This window comes from Mytilus californianus, unplaced genomic scaffold (genome assembly GCF_021869535.1).
Source record: "Mytilus californianus isolate M0D057914Y unplaced genomic scaffold, xbMytCali1.0.p SCAF_6, whole genome shotgun sequence".
Lineage (NCBI taxonomy): Eukaryota > Metazoa > Mollusca > Bivalvia > Mytilida > Mytilidae > Mytilus > Mytilus californianus.
In genome coordinates this window covers 99,234,038-99,261,428 of record NW_026262712.1, presented here as the reverse complement: position 1 = coordinate 99,261,428, position 27,391 = coordinate 99,234,038, and the positions used below count along the sequence as shown (strand labels likewise).

Sequence of the window (27,391 nt, the reverse complement as noted above, 5' to 3'; positions counted from 1 at the left end):
TCTTATTTTTATAATAAACATTTTTTGGGGAAAATAAAGAAAATTACAAATGTTTAATATAATGCATTTTGATAGTGTGCAGCAGTTATTGATTTTGGGGCCTGGAGTAAATAAATATTTATTAATCTGCCATATATGTGCTTCATTCACATTTTACACATCTTTATAGTAATAACTGCTGAATAAACTTTTTATCATGCTTTTAATATGCTCAAAGGCTTAAGAACTTTGTATATCAATGTATCCATTTATATGAAGGGCTGGGGATTTTTACTTTTTGATAAAGTCTTTTTACCAGTTTAAGAATTATACTTCTGTTTAAATTTAATCATGAAAAACATTGTGTAAAATACTAGAATAAAATAAAAAGGTGTATTTTAGTTAATTATGCTGTTGCGTTCCTGTCTTGCCGTATTTTATTTTATTCATATTCTTTACCTTATATAGTTTTGTAATGTATTTGCTTTAAAAGATATTTGCAAACTTTAACTTTCATGAAATTGATAAGATTAAAGAAATAAGTTCATGATAATTTGTAAAATTAGATATTATTCAGTAAATGAAAAAACAAAAAATAATATTTTCTATTTGAAAAAAATCCATAATTTTTGATATAGTTTATTTTGTAAAAGTAATACATATATGTGCTTTTTTATATTATGATAAGTAATAATAATTCAAAAAATTGCAATTTTTGTTATATTAACAGTAATCGAGTATTACAACATTACAGAAATATCGGTCTCATCCTGGTTTGCCCACTTTTGAATATGTAAATAAAAACCATAAGATGATTAAGTTGGTTAACAATTAAAGTAAATTTCTTTTAAATTAAATTGTTTAACCTTTTTGTATTTTATCTGAATTTTTCATAAAGAATACTGCATTCTTACTATTTAATTAAAGTTAAAATGTATGATTTTGAGATATTTAACCAATTATGAAGAAATGTTTTGAACAAAATTTAAAACCAAAAACTGTAAAACCTGCAAATATTTAATAAAAGATGCTCAATTCATTGGCAATTTAACTAACAAATATTACTTTACCAGAGTTTAACCTTTGCGGATTGATATATGTCGGTGTAACGAAAGGAAGGCTTTATAAACGTATGTGCGGCCATAGATCAGACATCAACAACAATGCAAGCGACATTGTTTACCAGCATTTTCATCAGCCTCATAATTCAAGCCTTTCTATGCAAGTTTGCATCATCGAAAAAATATACCACAGGGCTAACAATCCTCTTCTTGCAACACCTCTCCGTAGACAAAAGGAAGACTATTGGATTCGACAATTGGGACAGCGACACCATATGGTTGCAATTACCATATTAATGGTATTGGTATTCTATCTTGTCCTTACTGTAGCTCGGAGAACTACAGTAACAAGTCAGCCAGTAGTGGTGCACATTACATACGCATTGGAAACAGACTGTCTGCTGAAATATAAATGCACCAAACGCAACAAATGTGTTGTCGAGCATCATTTTGATGATATCATCTTTGGTGTATTTGTTTTTAAAATCAGTATGGTTCTTCACAAAGTAAAATTTTTCATGATCTAGAACAAGGAATTTGTATGAATGAATGGAGAACTAGCACATGTGCAATCAGGAGGTTTAGACTTGAAGTCGTCAATATTGAGATCCTGCAAAACATGCTTTTTATTGAAAATTTTAGTTGCAATTGTTTTATAATAGTCATAAGAAATGATAGGTACAAAATGAAAATAGGGAGGTATTTTCAATGAAATGATTTATGATGAAGGATATTGCCAAAATGGATGGGATTGAGACCTTTGTGGGTAAAGGAAGGTTTTAGAAAGTATATTTTCTTCTTTTCATCTTTTCCAATGCGAACTGATTTGAAAAGTATGTGACTGGCAATATCCGAGATGATAGCTGTAAGTTTGTATTGGTTTGAATGGGGGTTTGTAACAATGTTTTCCAAAAATAAGTTGTACAGAGAATGAAGTTTTGAAAGGGGTAATGAATAAAGCTCGTACGAATGTGATAAATACCAAACGGCTTTTTTATAAATGGCAGCAGATCATTAATAGAGGCATCATGGAGAGTAGGTGGTGTATAATGACGATGATCATGACTGCGTCTACGTCGAGGAGTAGAGTTGAATATGTTCATCACATTCTCCGCGCTACAGTAAGGACATAACAATAACGTCATCAATGTATGCAAGGCATATTTTCCATGTTAAACCTGTCAAAACTAACTGTATCATTCGCTGAAAAAATGCAGGACTATTACACAATCCAAAACTCAGAAAGTCCATGTTTAGTTAGGAACGCTGTCTTGTGCCTCGTTCTCATGTATTTCAGCTTGATAATATCCTGACGTCATGTCTAAACAGGTCATAAATTTACTACATCTAAGAATGTCGATACAGGCCTCTATCCTTGGTATTGGAAATGCATCTTTTCGAGTTATAAAATTTAATTTATGTTTGGTCGATGTTAGGCAAAATAAATCTGATCTTTGCTACAGTAATTTTGTTGACTTAATTCATTTTCAAGTTCACTTCTTTATCCATACGCGTAGCGGGTTATTTAAAGTGTGCACCACATTTTTTATGTTATTTCGAATAGGCAGAAAAATATTACAGTCATTTCTTATAATTTAATTCTTAATTCCATTTTAAACCGTAGTAAATCATGGTCACATGACAAAATTATGTCTATGAGCTGATAAACAAAACGACGTCAGCCAATCAGAAGACGCGTTACATCCAAAATTAAATTATTCTAATATAATTTCATAGGTCAGGTATCTGAGTAATACAGGACGAGACAAAATAAATCAGAGTGCAATAGGAATAGGAGGGATCAGTGACAATATTCTGACTACGAAATGCATGGAAAGGGAGATGGGACAAAATGCACTCTACTTGTTGATACCCCAGAATGAATTACTAAGTAAGTAACATAATGGCCATCATCTATGCTATATCGGATTCGAATTTCACAGATAAAATGTTCAATATTACCATTCATGATTGTGTATTTTGATTTGATTTTGTATTAACTAACTTATTTATTTAATTAGAACGCATATCATTTTGATATAGTTCTGTTTCCTGCATCCGTACCTACCCTAGTCTAACCATTATGGTAAAGCATTCATTATGCCTATTGCCTTGTATAGTCATAAAATATTTAAAAAAAACTTTTTCCTATCTATTTACCATATTCTGTTGTGCCTGGAGACCAGAAATAATATATTTCGTGACCTTTTTGTTAATTTTTTAATCGGAGCTTTGCAAGAGGGAAATATACTTTGATTAAATAGTAGAAAACAGTTTTTATATGAAAAATACAGGGAGAAAAAATGTAATTACAAAAAATTGACTTTATAAAATTGAAGTCCCATTTTTTTTCTCTTCAATGTCTTAGTAAAAATACCCTCTGTAAACTGGACCCTGTGTATTCCGAATTCCGGTCTAATTATACAGTCTCGATACTCTTAATTACATTAATTATTACCTGTCAAAACCAGTTATTGTTTATACAAGATGGTTTTTCAGGATAATCAAATAGCAAGGTGTTAAACTGTGAACTTACAGTAGTGAGATATTGAAACACAATTAAAATTGAAATAAAATAAACTAAAAAAATTAAAAAAACGCCGAATATATCTCGGATAGAACTTACGTTGTAACTTTGATAAATTTTAAAAATCGTGAAGTAAGAAATTTACATCATGTTATCGAAATGCTGGGTTCCCGGATGTGAAACCCGAAACCAATTACCCTGATAACGTAGAAGTCCAGGATGACAACATTCCATTGTCGAATTTAGAGGTATCGTACATAATTGTACTACAATGTGTCGATCATGATGAAATTATGTTTGATAAAATTCTTGCTTTTTAATTGGATTACCAAAGTAGGAAATGAACGATTGAAGTAAAACGAAAATCTCGTTGAATAATTCAAACAACGCGAGGACTCTGGTGCAAATGAAAACAATAACTCAAAGTGAAAGAACATTATAATATCCATATCTGATTCACGCCACCTCTCGAATAGGTAGTGTCAAAACAACTTTGAAGCCCGGCTTTGATTGCTTATCATATTGATATTAATAATTTAGAAAGAGGTTTCGTGGAGCACTTGGAAGACCAAGCAATATTAAGTTGTTTTAAGGACACTTATGTAGTTTAGTTATTCAATACAGTGAAGACGTTCCAGTTCAATGAATACGATGCCTCAAAACAACGATCGTGCGTAATTAACAGGTGAAAAGGCAGAGAACACGTGTAATGTTCATGTTACAATATTTTCACACAAACCTTGACATAAATAAAGGCAACAGTAGTATACCGCTGTTCAATAGTCATAATTCGATTAAGCAAAAACAAATCTGGGTAACAAACTTAAACCGAGGGTAACACACCATCTATAAGAGGAAAACAACGGAACAACAGAAATACTGAATAACAACAAAAGCAAACGCCAACATACATAAAAACGGACTGTCGCAAAACCTAACAATTAATAAATAGATTATTACGGTTAATTGTATTTATTGGTTTACAATTTACTTCGAGACAGAACTTGCACATGCAAACTATCTTACGTCGCAAGTCAATAACGTCCTGTCAAAACGGAAAACCGGAATAAGCCGACCCACTGTCCAAACCGGTCCTTTCTTATAGTCTCATAGCCAGATTGTTTATACAGGTCTTACTGTATTTGGTTTTAGATTAACACATATTTTGGCCTAGAATAAAATAGAAATACACTTCTTGAGTATGATTAAAAGTTGGTGGAGTATGATTCAGAACATAAGTTTTGTAGAGTCTAGTTCACATCTTTAGTCGAGTATGTTTAAGACAATAAAAACAGGTTAAGAACTTGTCTAGCGCAGCTGAAAAAAAGTTCGAGTACAGGTTGGCAATTGGAAAAGACTGTTTGAGCGAATTATTGCATCAGACATTTTAGACTAGGGCGACAGTAATAAGGTACTGTCATTTATCTAGCATCATTAAGATATGCGTTAATGGGTAATTATAGCAAGTGCATTATTTACTTTACGTTCCATTTATTTCTTTTTGTAAATGCACACACATATCAGTAAACATACAGACAACAAAACAATAAATACGATCACAATTGTCCAACAGGTACTCCAGTTTTTTTTATTAGATTTGTTCTTGACACCTGTGAAAAAAAAAAACAATATTTGTACTTCCTAATTAAGGTTTTCAAATTTCTATTACACCTAAAATGTATTTAAAAATACACGTTTGAGTAATTTCCAGAACAATATATTTAGAAGCGAGGAACACTAAGGTAGCTGATAACATATTTATATGACAATTTGACATATTTTTAAGACGCCAAAGGAAAGTTAGGAGTTAATAACAAAAGAACATGAAAAAAATTGAACAAACTATATGAATTTCAATTAGACATCGAAATATATTTTGAAAACGGTAAGAAATGAATTCTCTGGAAAGTGGTTTGTAAAAGAAATTTATAAACATGTATATGTAAATACATTCAAAATTAATTGCATAACTAGGACACCGAACTTAGTTTCGATAACTATGGCACTGAACATTTGGCAATATTATGTTTATGAAGATTATGTAGGGGATATCAATTGCCCCTAACGAAACTAGAAGGCGTGTTTCATTCTGTGATCTTCTCTTCCTTATTGACTACTTCAAACAACAATCTTTAATAAACGTGATCATTGTCAATATTTATTTCTATGCAGTTTCATACCCTCTGCCATCATATGACATTTCAAAAACTCAACTAATAAGTTACGGTTGTGCATGTTAACGCTAAACGGACTTCAGGAAGAAGGGTTTGCTACTTTCACAAAAGTTTCTCCGAGTAAGAACGACAGAAATCTAAACCTCATTTGTTTACAGTCACCATCTCAAATTGCGTGACCCAGACGTACGTCTGTGTTTCAACTCAATAGATACATACCTTCTTGCATTTAGATCTTCAGATACTAGAATGGTCGTCTGATCTGCAATTTTACCGATTGCGTCCTTTTCCTGATTGTGACATTTTTACGGAGTATGTATTCGAATGGCAGATGTTGCATAAATAACAAGAGACGCTTACCCTCTCAAAGCACTCGGTCTAGGTCCTTTTGGAGTCCATGATATTCCCTCAGGTTTTGATTTGTACCTTGATGTGTATCTAATTCTCTATTCGTTCTTTTTGCTTACCATTCAAGCATTAATGAAATATTAATATATGCTCCAAGACAGTCTGAGCAGAAATGAATCCAGGTACTAGATAACTTATAACAGTCAATAACTTAAATTTAAATATGAAAACAAGAAGACACGAAGGATATATATGTTAATGAAGCAGTGACGAAACAGCATAAACAAAGAACGTAATGCATTCGGCGAAGTTCAACGATTTCTATTTGGTATCAACCCACTCCAATTTTAACCTAATGGAAAAAAAAAATTCAGATGACACCTTTTAACTTTTTTTCACAGGGTTAGTACGTTACCTTTAATATATGTAAAGTACACAACAAAAACACATGTATAAATAAAACAATAGTATATTGAATTATTTTTATATTCCAAAGTACGTACAACTTATTTGGGTGAAGTCTAGTGATTCTGAAAATGTTAATATCTCAGTGTCAAGATTTATTAGTACTTATTTTGAAATAAGAAGTATTTGCCTTCTAGCGGTAAGATATGACAAAAAAAGGATCAATATTCTGTTTCTCTCTTTTTAAAAACGTCGTGTATGGAGGATAGTTCTTCATTAATTTATTTGCTATATATAGTATCTTGAAATTACTTCACAATTCATACTATATAAACACGTCTAAACATATGAAAACTTTATGACAGACATTCTCCATCGGATAACACGTGGTTATACAGGGCTAACACCATAATATATATAATTCGTTTCAAATTTAGCCCAGCTATGTTAGATCTTCAAATTTGCGTTAGCAAATTTTTGTTCTTCCCTCAGCGGGATTCCAACCCTTGCTTCTGTGACATCTGCTGGAAAGTTGTCTATTTTGTAATCATAGTTCATCTTCTTATTTTTTAAACTATTATTTCAAAATTAACCATTTTTTATTTAACATTAATAACCCATGCAATCATACCTTAAAACAACTTATTGACAGACTTTGTTTGTTTATTTGGGATAACTAACCTGACAAAATAGAAAGAATAATAATATGTCTAGACCATGAATTTTAGGGGCTGAAAATACTAGATGATAAAAATATATCAATAGGTTGGAATAGACATGGATTAAGGATTTGTTTTACAAACAACCCAAAATCTAATAAGGTAGTAAAAAGTACAGAAAACAATTCCATTTGGAAATGATTTTGAAAACATGAACAGAATTTTAACATTAACTTCGAAAATTAAAAGGAAGAAAAATTTATTTATTAATTTATTAAAGTTATTTAACAGCGGTATACTACTGTTGCCTTTATTAATATCAAAATAGGAAATATATCTGTTTTCCATATAAACAGAAGAGAGTAAAGTTATCTTTTTGATAAAAGGACTACGAGATAATGGGGATACATTATTTTCCTTTGAATAATGCCAATATTTATAAGATTAAATCAAACTTTCTGACTTATAAATAAGTAATCTCAGTGATAAAGTTATATTACAAATCTCTCAATAATACATGTAATAATATTTCTATAGATCATTTAATATAAGAACCTTTATCTTATGAAACAAAGGTTCAACAGGCTGGACAGATAGATATAATGTTCTACGTGTATTAGGAACAAATAGTACGTGACATAACTATGACGACAAGAGGTCCATCAGATTGAAACATATAAAAACGCGCACAATATATCTTTTTACACCACCCAAAGTTCATACTTCATTGGTTTCAGTATAGAACAATACACAAACATTTTAGCGCATGAAATTTCTATTCAAGATTAGAATAAAACAAAAGCGATAAATTTACTTTCTGCAATGAAGAACTCTATTAAAGATAGTGAGCACATATTTTGGACCTGCCATAGAATATAAGATCTGTTAATGAAGTTTATTGATTTGATGTTAAAGGGACATTAGCTATGATGTATACAAAAATATAGAATACGATTCTTTTTGTATCAAGGACTAATAAAAGCGGAATTTTGAAATAATATTTCGTCATAAGCAGTCAGTTTAGCACAAATTCGTCAAAATAAGCTCAAACACTTTGCTGATTTATTATTGACATGCAAGTGAATACTTTAACCTCATTGAATCCGTTTTCGTGTTACCTTCAATTTAACCCATTAGCTGAAGATGGGTTAATCATGTTCTAGGCGTGTTTAGCTATAAAAACGAAAATAATGTAAACATTGAAGGTAAAATAAGGGCGAACCATTTGATTGACTGATACGATCATCAACAAATCACTTTTATACAGTTAAAAATTATGATTATTTTGTTAACTTATAATATGAAATCAAACAGACCTAAAAAAAATCGAATTGTACGTGCTTCCTATCTATATAATTTATATTTATATTTATATTGGTTTATATGACCCTCGGCAGTCTTCGGGGGGTCATCTCGATGGTTAATTAGGTGGCGTCTAGACTAAAATATACACGAAATTCCGATACATGTTATCGATTCCTTGCATTGTTGATTGTAATTTATCCTTTACATTTTTTTAATTTGGATATACGTAAATATAACATACATTTGAGAGCTGATGCCCTTTTAAACCAAACACGAATAATAATTTCATTAAACGTGCATATCATTTTATTTTGAAATTTAGGAAGAAATGAAAATAATCAATATGTCTTAACGATACTCTGTTATTTTGGTTTTTTTTATTTATGAACTTAAGCTTTGTGAAAATGAAATAAATCTTACAGGGCTCACAAAATATCTCAGACAAATCTTCTTCTAGAAAAAAAAATTTAATATGATGAAAGTATAGCTTTCTACGTATACCAAGGTAATTTGTTTTCGACTGTTTAAGACGTCTTTTTAAAAACGGTTGTTTTCACCAGTTGTAATACATATCCTTAAATTTTGCAAATTGGCGAATCACTATGAGAGTAAATTTTGATGTGGCTTCAATTGATTTCTTGCTAGAAATTCAGTAACATTGGTATCATACATACCTAGAAATTAGTCCGAATATGTCATATGTATTTTGTAAATTACAGATAATATTCAGATTCATAATTATTCAACGAAAATTTAGTACAGTGTACTGAAAGTGCATGCAATTTAAAAACAAATCATGATTTAAACCCACTACCTGTATATTTCTAATAAGGGGTTGTTTCTTGCGAATCGTTCAAGATAACTAGGTGGTTATTTGAACTCACTGACAAAAGAGTCTCATTAACGAAAGAACTCTTTAATTTTGATTACAATATAGCAAAGCGCTCTCGACCAATGAAATTATAGGATTTGGTGTTTCTTAATTGTGAAGAATGATGGTAAATCATGTTCTTAATAAGAGATTATCCTATTGTTACTTACAGTTCAAAACAAAGAGTTTCTATGAATGAGTTACAACTGACACGATGCAATTTATCAGATAGAAAGGATTTATCACTCTGACTAAAAGTTGAATTGTGAAACAGACAAAAAAAAAAGTTTACTGGTGCAGTAAAATTGGTACCTTTAATGTTATTATGAAAATATTAATAACTTCAAATAAAACAATATCAAAAGCAATTCAAAAAAAAAAGAAAAAAAAGTTTTAAAATAAAAAATAACCTTAATCTTTACTGGACCAGCGGTTGGGAAGAATAGTTATATCCAATATTCCGATAAAATAAAATAAAACAGGAATTCAATTTAAGTTTTGAATATATTTTATATATAGTCATTTTATTTGAACATTCCCTTGACATAATGAAATAGTATTTGATTTAAAAGCCAGACCAAAATATTGGCTGTGAAATGAAATTAGTTGTAACTCAAGTGTATTTATAGATTTAAACTGTTAATAAAAAAGGGATAATTCCACACTAAAATATTACACGATTTACATTCATACTCACAATCAGGAAACATATACAATTCCTACCTTTTCATTGTACTTTTGTGACACCTAATGTTTATAACGCATCTTTTTTTTTAATATTTCCCAAATTATAAAAAAGTCCTGACATCACTCAAACTAAACCATAAATGAAATGCCTAAAAAGGAAGGCATGCATTAATTATAAACATTGTACTGACAATGAAACTAATTTTTGAATACAACCAATCAATAGATCATTTGAGCCTTTAGCACCTTACAATATTCTAAGTTTGTAAGAGAATGATAATCCCTTACTTCATGATAAGTACTAGCTAACGTTCGTACTTAATCATGAAGAAAAAGATTATCATTTTTTTACATATACAAAGACGTGTCAGTAATAGTTTAAATAATAGACACTATGGATAAGTGTTGGATTGTTAAAAAGATACCACCCATCCTTCTTTTTAACGAACCAACGCTTATGAATTGTATCAATATTATATATGCCTGTTACAATTTTTTTTAAATCTATAATGTTCGCTGAATTCTAAGAAGTCAGTTCAAACATTTGCTTATCTAATCTAAATCGAATCGAACCATGAGCAGTTATTATATAAAGTCGAAAAGGACAATGCTTAAGCTGTTAATATTTGTATTGACCTAATTTAACATCCTTGTGTTTACTTTTCATTACTGCTCTTCTTTCATATAATCTAGTTTAGCTTGTAAGTATATGAGTGCAATGACTGGTATTCCAGTTATACATATGCATAGTTGTCACCAGTGATTAATGCGACAGAACATTGCTAAAATTCGATATCTTTTTATTTCAATGGAAAAAGTAAGTAACATATAAAAAATTGACTTTCCAAAAACATTATCTAGCAATTTACGTAAAAAATAGTAATTACCTTTTATTTGCAATACAGTTACGTCAACATGACTTATTTCTAAATTAGTCCCATGCAGACAAGTCCAGTTTCCATTCACTTGTTGGTCAATTTTTCCTTCCAAGACATAAATAGTTTCGTTTGTCTGTATGTTTTGGGAAATACTGCCATTATAGTAATGGCTTTGGCAGGTTGCTGTTGGAGCAGGAGGTAAACAATCTGCCTGCCTAATTCCAAAAGGATCTTCTATCTTGACTTTAAAATGTAAGTGTCCGACTTTACAAGTAAGTGTTAGCTTATCTGATGTCACTGTCCATGTAAAGCAAATTTTTACACCACACGTATTCGTTCTTTCTGTAAAGTAGTTAATAGAAAAACAACATAGCAGTCAAAGACGAAGTTCAATTGTTACAATAGATATAAAACAATAATAGTGAATATAAATTAATTAACTTCATGGGGTTCGTCTATCTGTCTATCCGTATTTTCGATTTTTTTTAGTTCGAATAAAAATAAACCACAGACCAAGCTTGAAATTTAAGTGATCGTTGGATTCCAAAACTATAAAAAAATGTTAAAGATACATGTATATCGCTTCCCAAGACCACTTTAAAACAACTTATGGTTACGATATATCCATCTAATTACAATTTGGTTTTTAGAGTCGGAATGATCATAAGAGATTGACATGGCGTATAGGCATCTGTTTATTTAGGAAGACCCATCTCATTCATTTTGATCGATTGTGAAATTTTACTGTTGTGAACAAAAATCCGTTATGCATCATTGTATGTATACTGTTAGTATTCACGTTATGATAGTATAACATGACTATTGTATGATTATTTTGGTTTGTGTATACAAGGAAGAAGACGTGGTATTACTGCCAATGAGACAAATATCCACCAGAGACCACCATGAGCTGAATTAAATAAAAAAAGAATTAGTACACAATGCATGTGACACAAATGTATCCCTGTTATCGAACTGCTCTTTCTACAACCTGAACGCTGTGACAGTTTTGAAATTTAAAAATTATACCCTTCAAATCAAACAGTGTTATTCATTTGAGATGTATACATACGCAGCCTCCTTTGTAATTACTTAACCTTCGTCAAATTTGAAATTTTAGTATTATACCTGTTCAAATCAGTCAGTGCTATTCATTGGGAATGTTTTTCTAAACAGTCTCTTTGTAATTACTTAATTTTTGTCACATGCAGTCCCTGTTGTAAATACTTAACCTACGTCATTTTTGAAAATTTTGGAATTATACAAGCGTTGTTCGGTTTTTAATTGTATAACAGTAAAGATTGTTTTAGGTAAATCAGAATAGATTGATATGCATCATTGTACATCATCATAATCGTACTGATAAAGGATATCTGTTATCCGGAATATTTATAGAACACTGCATTTATTGTTTCCTTTTTTAATTTTGGTGTTGATTGGTACACCTTTTCAGGCGTATATATAATTTATTTATTGTGTACAGAACAGTTTTTCATAACGATCCAGCGCCCTCGTAAGAAAGATCGTTGACTCATATATAGACGTTTATATAAATTGCCTAACAATGTAATTTTAACACACTATTTAGTATGTAAATATTAGAATGTTTAGAATATTTGCAATGCGATAAAAATTAAACGCAATATTTCGCTAGACAAACTAGCTTCATCGAGCGTGCATTTATCTAGGTGAAATCGGATGCAGATAAGAAACTTTTGCAGCTCATTGTACATGCACTTTGCTGTCTTGTAAATAATTCAAAGTTTGGATGAAGTTCAAGATTATTTGTTTAACTACAAAATTTATGAAGTTTTGCAACGTCCAGTGGCCAATATTACAGAGATATAAATGACAATTCTTTATAATTAATTATTCTTTATCTTTCCTGTATCTTTTCTCGTCTTTTTCATTAAGCCCACCAGGTTCTAAAGTATGGAGCTGGTAGATCCAAAAGTTTTCTCTTCTCCTTCTCGCCCCCTCAGTGTTCACTTCTATGATTTGGAAAGTAACATTATCAAAAGGATGTTTCTTTGAGCGAAGATGTCTTGTGAGGGGACAGTTTTTGTTGGTTTTGTACCATGATCGATGGTTATTTAGCCGAATAATAAATTTGTCCATTGTTTCTCCCACGTACCGAATGCCACAAGTGTTACATGTTAATACATAAATTGAGTTCTCCGTTTTACAGTTGGAATTTGTGTAGATGGTATAACTTTGTTTCGTAAAGGAGCTGATGAAAGAACTTTTAGTATTGACAGCTTTACAACATAAGCATTTCTTTCCCCAACATTGTTTTTAGCAACAGGGAGGTTGAGTAGTTTTCTTTGTTAATACAGCTGTCACTAATTTGTCACAGATGTTTTTAGGTCTTCAGAAGGCTATGACTGGTGGTGAGGATAATACTTTTTTTCAAATTGGAGTCATTTTCTATAATTTTCCAATGCTTTCGAACAATTGATGACACATTTTCAAAATCAGGATGTTAAGTGAGTACAAGAGGTGTTCTGTTGACTCCTTTATTCTCATTCTTGTACTCCAGAAGTTCTTGTCGGCTGGTTCTATTTGATTTTTCGAAAGCTCTATCAATGCTGTTGTTATTGTATCCTCGAACAACTAGATGTTTACGTAGTTGTCCAAGTCTAGTATTTTGCTTATTTTCAGTTGAGTATATTCTCTTGATTCGCAATGCCTGACTGAAAGGGATACCACGGGAGCAGTATTTAGGATGACAACTTTTAGGAGAGAGAAATTGATGTTTGTCTGTGTTTCGTTCTGGATGTAACTCGTAGTATCACGAAAGTTTATTTTCTCCATTGATGTTTCGTGTGTAAGTTTAATTGAATGATTGAAAGAGTTACAGTGTTCTAGAAATTCATTCAGATGGTCTTGTGAATCTGTCCATTTAAAATCAATATCGTCAATAAATCGAAACCATGATAATGGCTGGTATGGAGCACTAGCCAAGAGGCGTTTTTCAAGTTGGGCCATAAATATATTGGCATATGACGGGACCATTTTTGTGCCCATACTAGTGCCGTCTATCTGTCGATAGTGTTTGTCATTGAAAGAGAAGTTGTTGTTCTCCAGCCCTAGTTTCAGGAGTGTAACAAAGCACGCAGTTTGAGGATTTTTGTCATTACGATTGTTCCATGCCTCTTCACACTCTGCTATTCCTTCGTCTTGTGGAATATTGGTATATAAAGAAACATCTAGTTGTTCGAGGATACAATAACAACAGCATTGATAGAGATTTCAAAAAATCAAACAGAACCAGCCTCCAAGAACGGGGCTGCAAGTGAAGAATCAGATCTACTCTAACATTGTTTGGTTGATTTTCTAGGCATTTTATAAATATTCTAATGCCTGGTATTTCTGTAGAAATCCGATGGACAAGGTATTATTTGCAGTTATCACTACACATAGGCAGACATATCTGTATATAAAACTTTACAGTGATGATATGCTTCTAAAAATAGAACAACATCCTGTAATTATACTGAAGAGATGAGTAGATTTACACTTAAAAATACTTCGTGTATTGTACATGTGTTAGATGACATTGTTTAATTCCTATGAGAAGGTGACACCTCCCGAAACGAATGCTGATTTTCATCAGCTATAGTTAGAGGAGAGGAAGCGTCTGCGCAATGCTAGGCGGTGTTGTCGTAGAAGAGATAAGTGAAATGTACAGGTTCCAGCCCAGAGCGGGGAGGAAATAAAGAATCAGATCTACTCTAACATTGTTAGGTTGATTTTCTAGGCATTTTATAAATATTCTAACTCCTGGTATTTCTAAATCATAAGAAATCCGATGGACATGGTATAATTTGCAGTTGTCACTACACATAGGCAGACATATCTCTTTATGTTGTTTGTGCTGTATTTAGACCCCTCTACCAAGAAATTGGTTTTACATGCACACGTATAAAAATTGCGGTTTTTATCCAACGCAATCATAGGATTGAACGTTGTTTTCAATTTAGACTTGTTTATATTTTTTCGTTTGGGCTTGTATTATATTTTTCCTCGGGTTTATATGATCCGTTCATCCTATTTCGACTCTTTAAAATTCAAGAGTCTATCCTTAATTGAGGTAAATTATATGGCCTTCCAAATACCGTTTCGATTCCTATCATCACTGAAGAGACATTAATTGTCGAAATCCGGATATGGTGTAAAAAATTGTGCACCTCATGTAAGTGGTATACCATCTTTTCCGCAAGTTTATTGTTTTCTGTTTGGTATTAAATTATTATTAAGATCCATTTTGTTACATCTGGTGATCAATTTATTTGGCAATTGCCAATGGCAGTCAGCAGGGTTTAAGAACATCAGTTGTTCGACCTGTTAGTCAAATGCGTTTTGTTAAAATATACTTTTGACTTTTTGGTCTTTTGGAAAATGTTGTTTGTGCTGTATTTAGACCCCTCTACCAAGAAATTAGTTTTACATGCACACGTATAAAAATTGCGGTTTTTATCCAACGCAATCATAGGTTTGAACGTTGTTTTCAATTTAGACTTGGTTATATTTTTTCGTTTGGGCTTGTATTATTTTTTCCTTCGGGTTTATATGATCCGTTCATCCTATTTCGACTCTTTAAAATTCAAGATTCTATCCTAAATTGAGGTAAATTATATGGCCTTCCAAATACCGTTTCGATCCCTTACATCACTGAAGAGACATTAATTGTCGAAATCCGGATATGGTGTACAAACAAAAAAAATGTTTGCACTTTATTTTTGCGATATACCATCTTTTCCGCAAGTTTATTGTTTTCTGTTTGGTATTAAAATTAATAATTAAGATCCATGTAACATCTGGTGATCAATTTATTTGGCAATCGCCAATGGCAGTCAGCAGGGTTTAAGAACATCAGTTGTTCGACCTGTTAGTCAAATGCGTTTTGTTAAAATATTCTTTTCACTTTTTGGTCTTTTGGAAAATGTTGTTTGTGCTGTATTTAGACCCCTCTACCAAGAAATTAGTTTTACATGCACACGTATAAAAATTGCTGTTTTTATCCAACGCAATCATAGGTTTGAACGTTGTTTTCAATTTAGACTTGGTTATATTTTTTCGTTTGGGCTTGTATTATTTTTTCCTTCGGGTTTATATGATCCGTTCATCCTGTTTCGACTCTTTAAAATTCAAGATTCTATCCTAAATTGAGGTAAATTAAATGGCCTTCCAAATACCGTTTCGATCCCTAACATCACTGAAGAGACATTAATTGTCGAAATCCGGATATGGTGTACAAACAAAAAAAATGTTTGCACTTTATTTTTGCGATATACCATCTTTTCCTCAAGTTTATGGTTTTCTGTTTGGTATTAAAATTAATAATTAAGATCAATGTAACATCTGGTGATCAATTTATTTGCCAATCGCCAATGGCAGTCATCAGGGTTTAAGAACATCAGTTGTTCGACCTGTTAGTCAAATGCGTTTTGTTAAAATATTCTTTTCACTTTTTGGTCTTTTGGAAAATGTTGTTTGTGCTGTATTTAGACCCCTCTACCAAGAAATTAGTTTTACATGCACACGTATAAAAATTGCTGTTTTTATCCAACGCAATCATAGGTTTGAACGTTGTTTTCAATTTAGACTTGGTTATATTTTTTCGTTTGGGCTTGTATTATTTTTTCCTTCGGGTTTATATGATCCGTTCATCCTGTTTCGACTCTTTAAAATTCAAGAGTCTATCCTAAATTGAGGTAAATTAAATGGCCTTCCAAATACCGTTTCGATCCCTGACATCACTGAAGAGACATTAATTGTCGAAATCCGGATATGGTGTACAAAAAAAAAAATATTTGCACTTTATTTTTGCGATATACCATCTTTTCCGCAAGTTTATTGGTTTCTGTTTGGTATTAAAGTTAATAATTAAGATCCATGTAACATCTGGTGATCAATTTATTTGGCAATCGCCAATGGCAGTCAGCAGGGTTTAAGAACATCAGTTGTTCGACCTGTTAGTCAAATGCGTTTTGTTAAAATATACTTTTCACTTTTTGGTCTTTTGGAAAATGTTGTTTGCGCTGTATTTAGACCCCTCCACCAAGAAATTAGTTTTACTTGTATTTACTTTTTCCTGATTTGATAATTGTTTTGTTTGAACACTTTTTAGGGGTATATATATATAGGGTTTCTATTGTGTACAATATCGTTTTGTTTTTCATAACGATCCATATTTAGATATAAAACGTCTACTAGATATTCGTCAACGATCTTTCCTACGAGGGCGCTGGATCGTTATGAATAAAGGCAACATTAGTATATCGCTGTTCAAAAGTCATAAATCGATTGAGAGAAAACAAATCCGGGTTACAAACTAAAACCGAGGGAAACACGTCAATTATAAGAGGAAATACGGAACAACAGAAACACCAAAGTGCAACAAAAACAAATGCCAACATACATAGAAACGTACTATTTGATAACAACTGCCAAATTCCTGACTTGATACAGGAATAAATCATATATACGTCTAAAACAAATTAGGAACATTATCTTCAAAATAAAGCACTTTTATAGATTCTAAATTAAGTAAGAATAGTGAAATAATTTCTAGTCAATGTTTTAATAAGGGTAATGAAAAAGGATGTTTATCACACACGCAACGCACAAGTATTTTGAATTTATTGTTTAAAAAGAGGGATAATTTATTATTGGATAATCATAGACCTATTTCTTTTACTAAATGTAGATTCAAAATAATTGTCTTTTGTTCTAGCACATCGCTTAAAGAAGATACTACCAAAAATTATTAATAAAAATCAAACATGGTATATGAAAAACAGATTAATTGGTTTTAATTTTAGACCGATTCAAGACATTAGTGGTTATCCGGAAGCATATACGATTGAGGGGGCAATAGCTTCTGTAGATTTTACCGAAGCTATTGATTCATTGGAATGGGATTTTATGCTAATCACTTCGAAACACTTGGATTTAAGGAGTCATTTATTAACTGGGTAAAACATTATATACTGGGACACAAACTTATGCTATTAATAATGGATGGATTTCAGAATTTTTTCAAAACTTAAGAGGAATTATCTGTGGAGATCATGGCTTAAAGACTTCGAAAAACAGAGATATCAATGACACAGGCATTTTTTGTGCTATGGTCAATATCATATTTTTTTCATTTCAATGTCTTTTCTTTTTTTTAAACGAACACAGTTCTACCTGACACAAACAAAATTAGGCGTTAACATCAATGAACATAGAAGAAAGAGGCATAAGTTACCAAAGGAAAAGTCTAAAGCATACGTCGAACAAAAAACTGATAATATCACAATTTAACATGCGAGTAACAGTCTACAAAACACTAGACAACATACTGAGCAACACGAACCTCAGCAAAAATTAGAGTGATCACAGGTGCTCCATAAAGTTAAACAGATCCTGCTTCACTTTTGCCACCCGTCTTGTTGCTCATGGTAAATACAAATTTGGTGAGAAGTCACATTCGATTATGTCACAATCAAGAATATATAGAAAGAAGGAGATGTGATATTTTTTGTCCATGAGACAACTATCTATCAAAGTCCAACTGAAGTGGATGTAAGCAATTATAGGCAACCGTATGGCCTTCAACAATTAGACAATCCCATATCGTATAGTCGGCTATAAAAGGCCCCGACATAAACAAAAATGTGAAACAATTCAATTGAGGAAACTAACGGCCTAAATGTTAACGTTCCATTTTGCTAATCTAATTGTTATTACTTTTACGTTACGTTGACAATAAGAAGGTCAATCCTTCAAAAGTCAACCAAGATTATCTCGCAAGAATGAAACCTGTTAGAGAACCGTTTTCAAAGTGACATTTTGTGGTGTATTGATTTATTTGTATACACTTCAGTGCATTTCAACTTCTTTATATACTATTTGAATTGTTCGGAATATCATAACAAAGTTATATACACCAATATATACACACGCATATATAAAAGTCTAAATTGAAAACAACGTTCAAACCTATGATTGCGTAGGATAAAAACCGCAATTTTTATACGTGTGCATGTAAAACAAATTTCGTGGTAGAGGGGTCTAAATACAGCACAAACAACAATTTCCAAAAGACCAAAAAAGGTGAAAAAGTCTATTTTAACAAAACGCATTTGACTAACAGGTCAAACAACTGATGTTCTTAAACCCTGCTGACTGCCATTGGCGATTGCCAAATAAAGTGATCACCAGATCTAACAAAATGGGATCATAAACATTGAATATACATACATTATGTAGACAGCTGTTGAAGACTTTATGTTGATTTCGAGATCTCATATGATTATCTTAGTCGATGTGTTACTGTCTCGTTGACGTATTTATTGATATCAACACCATTTTATCAAAATAAGTGTTCTGTTTAAGTTTGTTAAGTGTCTCTATTCTAAAAGTATCACATATGTGCACATAAGACGTTGTAAGGTTTCAACACTACGAAGATTTGTTGAAATTTTAAAACATTCATGATTTCAGTGTAGATGTAAATATCCTCAAATAATTATATTAGAACTGATTTTTATTTGAAATGATATTGCAAAAAGTTATGGTGCTTACCTTCTGCACAACATACCCAGGCAAATAAAAATATAACATAAACTCTTCTTAGCATCATTATTATGATGCAGCTTTCTCCTAAAATAAAGAAATATAAACTTATCAATAGCCGCGTTAGAAAAGTCAATACGATTTCTGGCGCTGATGCAAATACACAAATATCACAACAGGCTGTAGTGGGAACCATCTCAACAAGCGCTGATAATCATTCATTATAGTTACCAGTTTGGGTATGTTGATACTGCTGAGATTTTAAAATCAGTTTCGAATAATGTTTTGTTTGATGTAATTTTTTTACAAAGTATGATTTACCCCTTCTAGAACAAGATATTTGCATCTATGTTGGTCATTCATTTCTATGAAATAAAGTTATACTAGTTATTTCAATCTGTCTTTATGTTTAGAAAAGGGTATACTATTAGGTACTTTCACCGTAACTCTGAAGCCTAATTTTAATTGATGAACAAAATTATGATAATATTTAGTGTTTTCATGGAACACTTGGCATACCCAGCAATATAGCGTTGTTTGTAAGGACACTTATGTAGTTTTGATATCCAGTACAGTGGAGGAAAATCAAGTTGTTCATCTTTGATTGAATTGCAAAAGTAACATCGATCAGTTGTATGATTGTTAATGATATTCTGTTTGGTAAGTGTCGTCTGAGTTTATGTTAAGTAACTTAGTGAATTGTCATAACCTGACTTCGTTATCAAGCAGTTGATGTACTATTATGTTTTTTGTTTACCCCACTGCCTTGTACAATCTTCGACTGCATTCATTAGTATTTTATAAATGTGGTGTCCAATTTGGGATTTAGTCGAAGGGGTGATTGGTCTTTTGATTAACCTATTTCGGCAGGAGGTGTTGTTGACAAGGTTCAGATCACCAGTTATATCGTGACCAGCTGGACTATCTTGAAAAGGGAACAAATGCAATCAGAAAATTAAGACTTGCCAATATTGAGATTCTGTGACACGTGTTGCACATTGAAAATTTGAGTCACAATAGGTGTGGTATAGGTGTACAATATGATAGGAAAAGACTGGTCTTTTTAAGTAGGGAGGTATATTTGATTGGACTGATTTATAGTAAAGAATATTGCATGAAATGAAGAGATTACGCTATTTGCTAATGCCAACTAGTCTGAAAAGTCTGTGACATGCAATGTCTGAGATGATAGCTGTAAGTTTTTATTGGTTTGAATGTGGATTTGTAACAGAGGTTTCAAAACTTTAGTTTTACAGAGAATTAAGTTTCGACAGGGATAGTGAATATAGCTTCGTGCGGATGTCATGAATACCCAACAGCTTCTGTGTACATGTTAGAAGGTCTTTAATGGGAACATTATGAACGAATGATGTTTAATAACGATAATCATTCTGCGTCAACGCCGAGGAGAAGAGTTTACAATATTTATCACATTAACCGAGCTGCAGGATGAACTAGATAGAATACCTATACGATCCATGTTGTCATTGCAACCATAGAGTGTCGCAGTTCTTATTCTTCATTTTGTCTACGTAGAAGTCAGACCTGGGGCAATTAAAAATGCAATTGTGATTAGCTGTAATTAATTACAAATTTGAAAGTAATTCAATGTAATGTGTAATTGAGTATAATTTCAATTACATATACTTGAAAGTCATGAATTACATTGCCTTTTTGCCATGTAATTATGAATTACTTGTCAATTACTTTCAATTACATTAAATATTTGCTTGGAATTTTAAACATGTTGAACATTTTTGGCTTTTCTGATTCAACTATATCTTAATGTTTTTCCCCATAAAAATAAAAAATGCAATAAAAAAATCCGCATTAAAAATCTAATGATGATTAACTGTAACAATGACTTTAGAAATTTGAAAACTTAAAACAAAGCTAGTGCAAATGTTTTCACTGCTAAAACGTGCATGTATATATAAATGTTTCATTCTATTCTAGCCTGCTGTCACTTTTATGATTTTATTCTAAATGATAGCGCTCTTACATGTCTTTGGACAAAAGTAATTGAAATGTAATTAATTACATTGGCAATGTAATTGTAATGTAATAAATTACATTTGAAAATCTATGTAATTGTGATGTAATGAATTACATTTAAAAATCACTGTAATTGAAATGTAATTAATTACTTTGGCATGTAATTGAACCCAGTTCTGGTAGAGGTGTTACAATTTCAATTACATTGTTGTTAATGTCTGATATATGGCCATAGGTTCGTTTGTTAACTCTTTTTTGTTTTTTCACCGATAATACTAATCCGCAATAGTTACACTCTAATCCGTCAATAATTCAGATCATAGTAACTCCAAATGAAGTACGATTTGTAATTTTTTAGTAAATTTATCATCTGTTATTTAATTTCAAGATTTTGCCTTTATATCTAGAAATGAGGCTGGTTTTTCAGGGTCATTAAAGTTAAAATGTCATATAGCCAAACTTTAGACGGCACTGTGCGAGGATTATTGTAATTGTCATTACATGATCTGAATTTGGTGTATCCGGGAAATTGATCATGTTTGGTAATAAGGGATACATGTTGTTTCTGACGATACCATGTCCTTGATGACGTCTGTTTTTATACCTTGTTTTTGCTGTGCGTCGTCTAAGCCAGTATTTGTTGTATTCTTCTCATTTTCATGCATTGTATGCTCCTGGATATATTATGTCCTCGGGAACAAAAATGTTCAACAAAAGTGACATCGTCCTAGTGGTAGTAAAAATTGAAAAAAAGAGTCGAAGGACACAACGCATTCAAAACTCGTAAATCGAAGGAAAACTGATAACGTCATTTCTAAAGACATAAAAAGATGAAAAGACGAACTAGATTAACAACTGTATGCCTGATATTTCGCTCACTTTAGTCCGACAATGTTAACTGTATATAAGTTTATAAATATATTCTCCTTTTGCTTTGTAGCTTTGTTGCTCTGAATATGCATGTTATCAATAAAAACTAAATTGTTGAGTTTTGCCTTTAAAATGGATTGATTGAATAGGTATAAGTGACTAAACGGCAAAAAGGATTGATAAATACCATTAGAATTTTGTCTGAAAATTGTCATTGTCGTATTAGCAACAAAGTATACAAGTGATTGGTTTTCCGATTGGGAACAATTATGCACCTCTTATTACATATATTTTTGTATGTATACGAATGAAAATAGTAAAAATCTACACTACTTACTTGCAATATTATGAAAGATTTAACGATGATCATCAGGTGTACTTTCGTTTCCCGGGGTCAAACAAACAATCCTCATATAAACTTATTCAACAACACGGGTATTTTTAAATATCTTTCTAAATCGTCAATATTTCAAGTCCTTGTCACATGATTCTCGCATGATTTGTGTACAATGGCGATCAACACATATGTTTGTCATGAATATTTATCTTCCTGAATGTAATGGTAAGCCTGAAAATTTACTTTTTAACAGTGTTGATTTTTATTTTAATTATAATATTGCTTAAAATCTTACATAATGATTTGGACTTTAACAACGGTTAGTATTGTCTCATCCTTTTGTTTAGAGCTTTTGTATTTTTCTATATGCTTGCTTACACCACTTGAATGATAAATCAGATTGACCTAATGTAACGAAGACTTCCCTGTGCACTAGTATAAATGAGTGTTCGTTATACGATCAACGTGCGTGAATTGTTATTAATATCGTTGACAGTTATAAAATTTGCAATACGTTTTAAATTTTTTTTTCACACGTGTTATTAACCTTTATTATACCATTAGTGTCCCTTTTCAATTGTTTAACTTTTTCATTGTGTACGAGTCTTCTAGTGTTTACCATTCAGCATACGTTTTGATTCTGATTGCATTTCATATGTTGATAACCCTCTCGTAGACAACAATACTACATCTCTGCATTTGAATATTGTACAATTTCATACACAATATGAATGCAGATGGTTTCCTAGTTGGCACCCTCAACTCTGTTGACGTGAAATAAACATTTGTACTACAAAAACAGGATTATTTACTTCTAAACAAACGCCAGCGCAATATCTATAATTCAGACATCTTTTCCTTTTCAATTTCTGTTTTTGAATGTTATATCTGAGGCAATGGTTATATTATGATATCAAAATTATAAAATACACCTGCGTTGTGAACGACCTTTACGTCCGATTAGGATCTCATACGGTCGGACAATTAAATAACTAACAAAAGCACATTTTATGTAAATGAAAATTGCTCACAAGTTACGGTATGTTTCAGTTATTGCAGAAATAATAATATTGATATAAAAAGTGCTCTAAATGTACAAAATTACATATAGAAAAGATGTAACACTGGCACATACATTTGTTTCTCAATAAAAGGGTTTAGAAAAAAATCACTGTATAAAGCAATGTCGTTTGAGCTTCATAAAACATGATACACATATACATTTAAGTTGAGTAATATTACTGATTTAAATAACGGTATTAAACTAGATAACAGTATTTAGAAATAACGTAATCAATGAATGATTTGGCAGTGTATCAACATTTAAATGTAGTGGGACGGAGCAACAGTAAACATTAAAGTCTTTAACACTGAAGATATACATTTTGCACTCGAAAATATTTATTCTTTCATAGTGGAATTGAAAACAACATCCCTTTCTTAGTTTTTATCAAAGAATATCACTACATGATATGTTTTCAGTTCACTTCACCAAATCCTGAAAAAAGCAATATAATGTACGCACTCTTTTGAAAGACTCCGCTGCTAACAATGTTATGCTAAACTAAGGCTTCCGTTAATTGAGCAATGCCTTTAATCCGCAGCTGGCTAAATGTCGTTCTACGGTACAAGGGCTATTCAATTGCAAGATTAATGAAAAGACTGTGATGAAATGTATATCGTAATTGTTAACAATTTTGAACAAGAGTATTTTATTTCAGACCAATCGACATTATATCATAATATGCAGTCATGTGCAACGATTATATGGCTAATAATCCATTTAAGCGGTAAGTAAAACCCGTCTTTAAATTGACGATTACATAGATTCGTACAAATATGTTATGCAGCATTCATGAATGTTATGTGGTAGTAAAAATCTTGCTTGTGAGCCTTTTCCTTTGTATCTCTAATAAATTCAAAGACACACATATGCATACATATATATTAGTTTGATGTAGACAAAATAGACTGCCTTACTTGTGAATTAAGATGAGGGGATATAAGAAACAAATACCTTCAAATTATTTTTATATATGATAAGAAATTAAACTGTTAAAATCAAGTAGTAAATGGATTAAATAGTTAAGAGGTATGATCTCACTCATCTGTTATTTTCAATCTGAAAATTAAGGGATCTTAAACAGAACCTTCTCAAAAGCTAACAGAAAAAGCATCTGGCAAAGATCTTTAATTTCATTTTTAGATATATTGGCGATGTCCTGTTAATCAAAAACCCTTTTCTATTTAGTACTTGCATCTCATATATTGCAGTGAAATTTGGATTAATGAAACTTCCGACACTAGATAATTTAATCTATGGAAAACGTGATGATTACAACTATTCAAGTGTCAACTCATCAATTGCCAACTTCTAATTTCTCACCATTACATAACTTCTACCCTATCGTAAAACGTTTACATGTCTCAAGTAATACGTTACTGGTATTACGCTGGTGCTTGTTACCACTATACGGATTTTCGTCAAAGGGGTGTGCCCCTTACATAAAACATTGATCCGAGAGTTATGAAGGAAAAAGAATACAATCGATACTGCACATCACTTACGGTCACCATCACGAATTGGTTGACCGATACTTTGTGTTTTATATCTTAAATCATGTTTTCGCGGTCTTAGATCTTTGAATACAAAAATAGTCGTCTAATCTGTAAAATGAATGACTGTGTCTTATACCCGATTGTGACATGTTTGCCCATTGCGGGTTCGCATGACGGGTGATACATACATAGCATGATATGGTTACCCTGTCGTACCAAGATTCGTTGCTTTAGGAGCTTCATGGGATTCTCTCAAATTTAGGTTTTTTACCTTGATTTGTATCTTCTTAAATGATTAAACTACTGATGCTTCAAACTGATCGACTAACATAAACCCGGATTGCAAGTTAAATGTTTATTAGCACTGTGTTTTCGAACAACGAATATACATGTGGGGTGTGATACTTCACGCTCCTCAAGTTAAAAGGAAAAACTATTTAGTGTTTCTTTTGTTACCTTTTGAATCCTAAAGGAATGCCTGCAAACCGATCATTTATTATTCACAATTTCTTAAACTAAGTTCGATTTTATTGTCACATTTTAATATTGTTAAATAAAGGGGCCAGAAGACTAAATAAAGTATCAATATAGATTGAAATAACTAATAAAATTGTATTTTACTCTAAAATTAATGTGTTGTACTCGATGTTTTATTGGTTTTTTTTTCATAGGGTTAATCAACACTTATCCTTCGTGTTTGTCATGGGAAAAGGAACACCATCTCTTGAGATTTATTTGTAGAATTGCAGATGTTTCTAAGCCAGTGACGTTATTTGATACTCATGGAAAAAAGTATGCAGATTTTTATTTTAATGACGAATTTTACAACCGAAGGTCAAAACATTTGAATGTTAATCAGGCCAATATAGAAGAAATCATCTTCACAGTAGACATATTACCAGAAACGAATGTGGATGGAAAATGGATGTGCTGTCAGGGAGATGAGACATATCAAACAGAGGTTGCTGTTTCCAAAGGTCAGTTAACGATATGTAATCTACACAAATTTCATACAAATTATGTGTTTGTCCCAAGTAAGAAACACCGTCAGAAGTTGTTGTACGTCACATCTGAAAGTTTTCGTTAGTTGGAAAATGTTGTGTAAATTGGTCCTACTTTACAAAAAAAGATTTTCGATTAAGAGCTTGACATATTGTATAAACAGCTGCTTATTATTGAAGACTTTATGTTGCCGTCTATATATATTTTTTGTTATCTTTGTTGTTTGGTTGCTGTCTCATTGACGTTAACCCATATCTCTCTTTATCCTTTTATCCATATGAATATGAAATGATACAGCGTAGATCGTGTGGATACGATAATTTGTAGTCCGTGTTGTCATTCACCAATGTACGTTTTGTTAAAATATACTTTTCCACTTTTTTAGTCTTTTGAAAAATGTTGTTTGTGCTGTATTTAGACCCCTCCACCAAGAACTTTGGTTTGCATGCACATGTATAAAAATTGCGATTTTTATCCAACGCTATCATAGGTTTGAACGTTGTTTTCAATTTAGACTTGTATATATATGTAGGACTCTGAAGTGCGATGGTACTCTAAAGTGCGATGGTCACGCTAAAGTGCGATGGTCTACGCTAAAGTACGATGGTGTCTCACGCTAAAGTGCGATGATTGCTAGTTTGCTAATGTACGATGGTATATCACGCTTAAGTGAGATGGAACAATAGGGTAAGGTTCGAGGGCTTAAAACATTTAGTAAAGTGCATGGATGTTAAAAACAAGTCTTTTTGCAAAAGCTAGTATGCTAAGGTATAACATATGTAATAGGCTTTATGATTGACCGGTGGGCTAAAGTGATTGTTTCTAAATTTAGAAGACCGACCATGTAATCATTGCTAAAAAGGTAATTTATGTGTCACAAAATACTGTATTTCTTGTAAAATGATTTTTTAACAATTTCTTTCGTATTAAGTATTTGGATAATTGGTGTAGCTTGCCGCTCCAAAAGTCTATCAATAAGTTTACAGTCGTCATTGTAAATTACAAATACAAAATGCGTTCATTGTCGGAATAAGTAAGTTAGCATTTATTGATACAAGGCTTCAAGCTTAAATGCGAGAAAAATGCGATATTCGCCGAGCTTTCTCCTTTTTCACAAATACATGTCATATTTTCCTACACTGAACAAGCTGTGTTTTAGCCGACAA

At 31.8% G+C, this 27,391-nt stretch overlaps 2 protein-coding genes and 1 long non-coding RNA gene across 3 annotated transcripts in view; 2 read left to right on the top strand and 1 right to left on the bottom strand.

Annotated features, from left to right (window-relative positions):
• Window positions 1–27,391, top strand: part of LOC127706687 (uncharacterized) — a 399,723-nt gene that overhangs the window by 189,990 nt on the left and 182,342 nt on the right. The window lies entirely within an intron of this gene.
• On the bottom strand, window positions 5,045–22,791 carry LOC127706152 (uncharacterized). The gene is made up of 4 exons (XR_007984261.1): window positions 22,665–22,791; window positions 19,472–19,549; window positions 10,904–11,236; window positions 5,045–5,177 (listed from the first exon to the last, which is right to left on the bottom strand). It is a non-coding gene; the product is annotated as an uncharacterized LOC127706152 (long non-coding RNA).
• The window catches only part of LOC127706148 (uncharacterized), a 41,001-nt gene continuing 36,384 nt past the window's right edge, over window positions 22,775–27,391 (top strand). Inside the window, exons 1-3 of the mRNA XM_052210592.1 lie at window positions 22,775–22,889; window positions 24,386–24,454; window positions 25,895–26,200. Of these exons, the coding sequence (XP_052066552.1) occupies window positions 22,823–22,889; window positions 24,386–24,454; window positions 25,895–26,200 (442 nt within the window). The 5' untranslated portion in view covers window positions 22,775–22,822. The remainder of the gene's footprint in view (window positions 22,890–24,385; window positions 24,455–25,894; window positions 26,201–27,391) is intronic.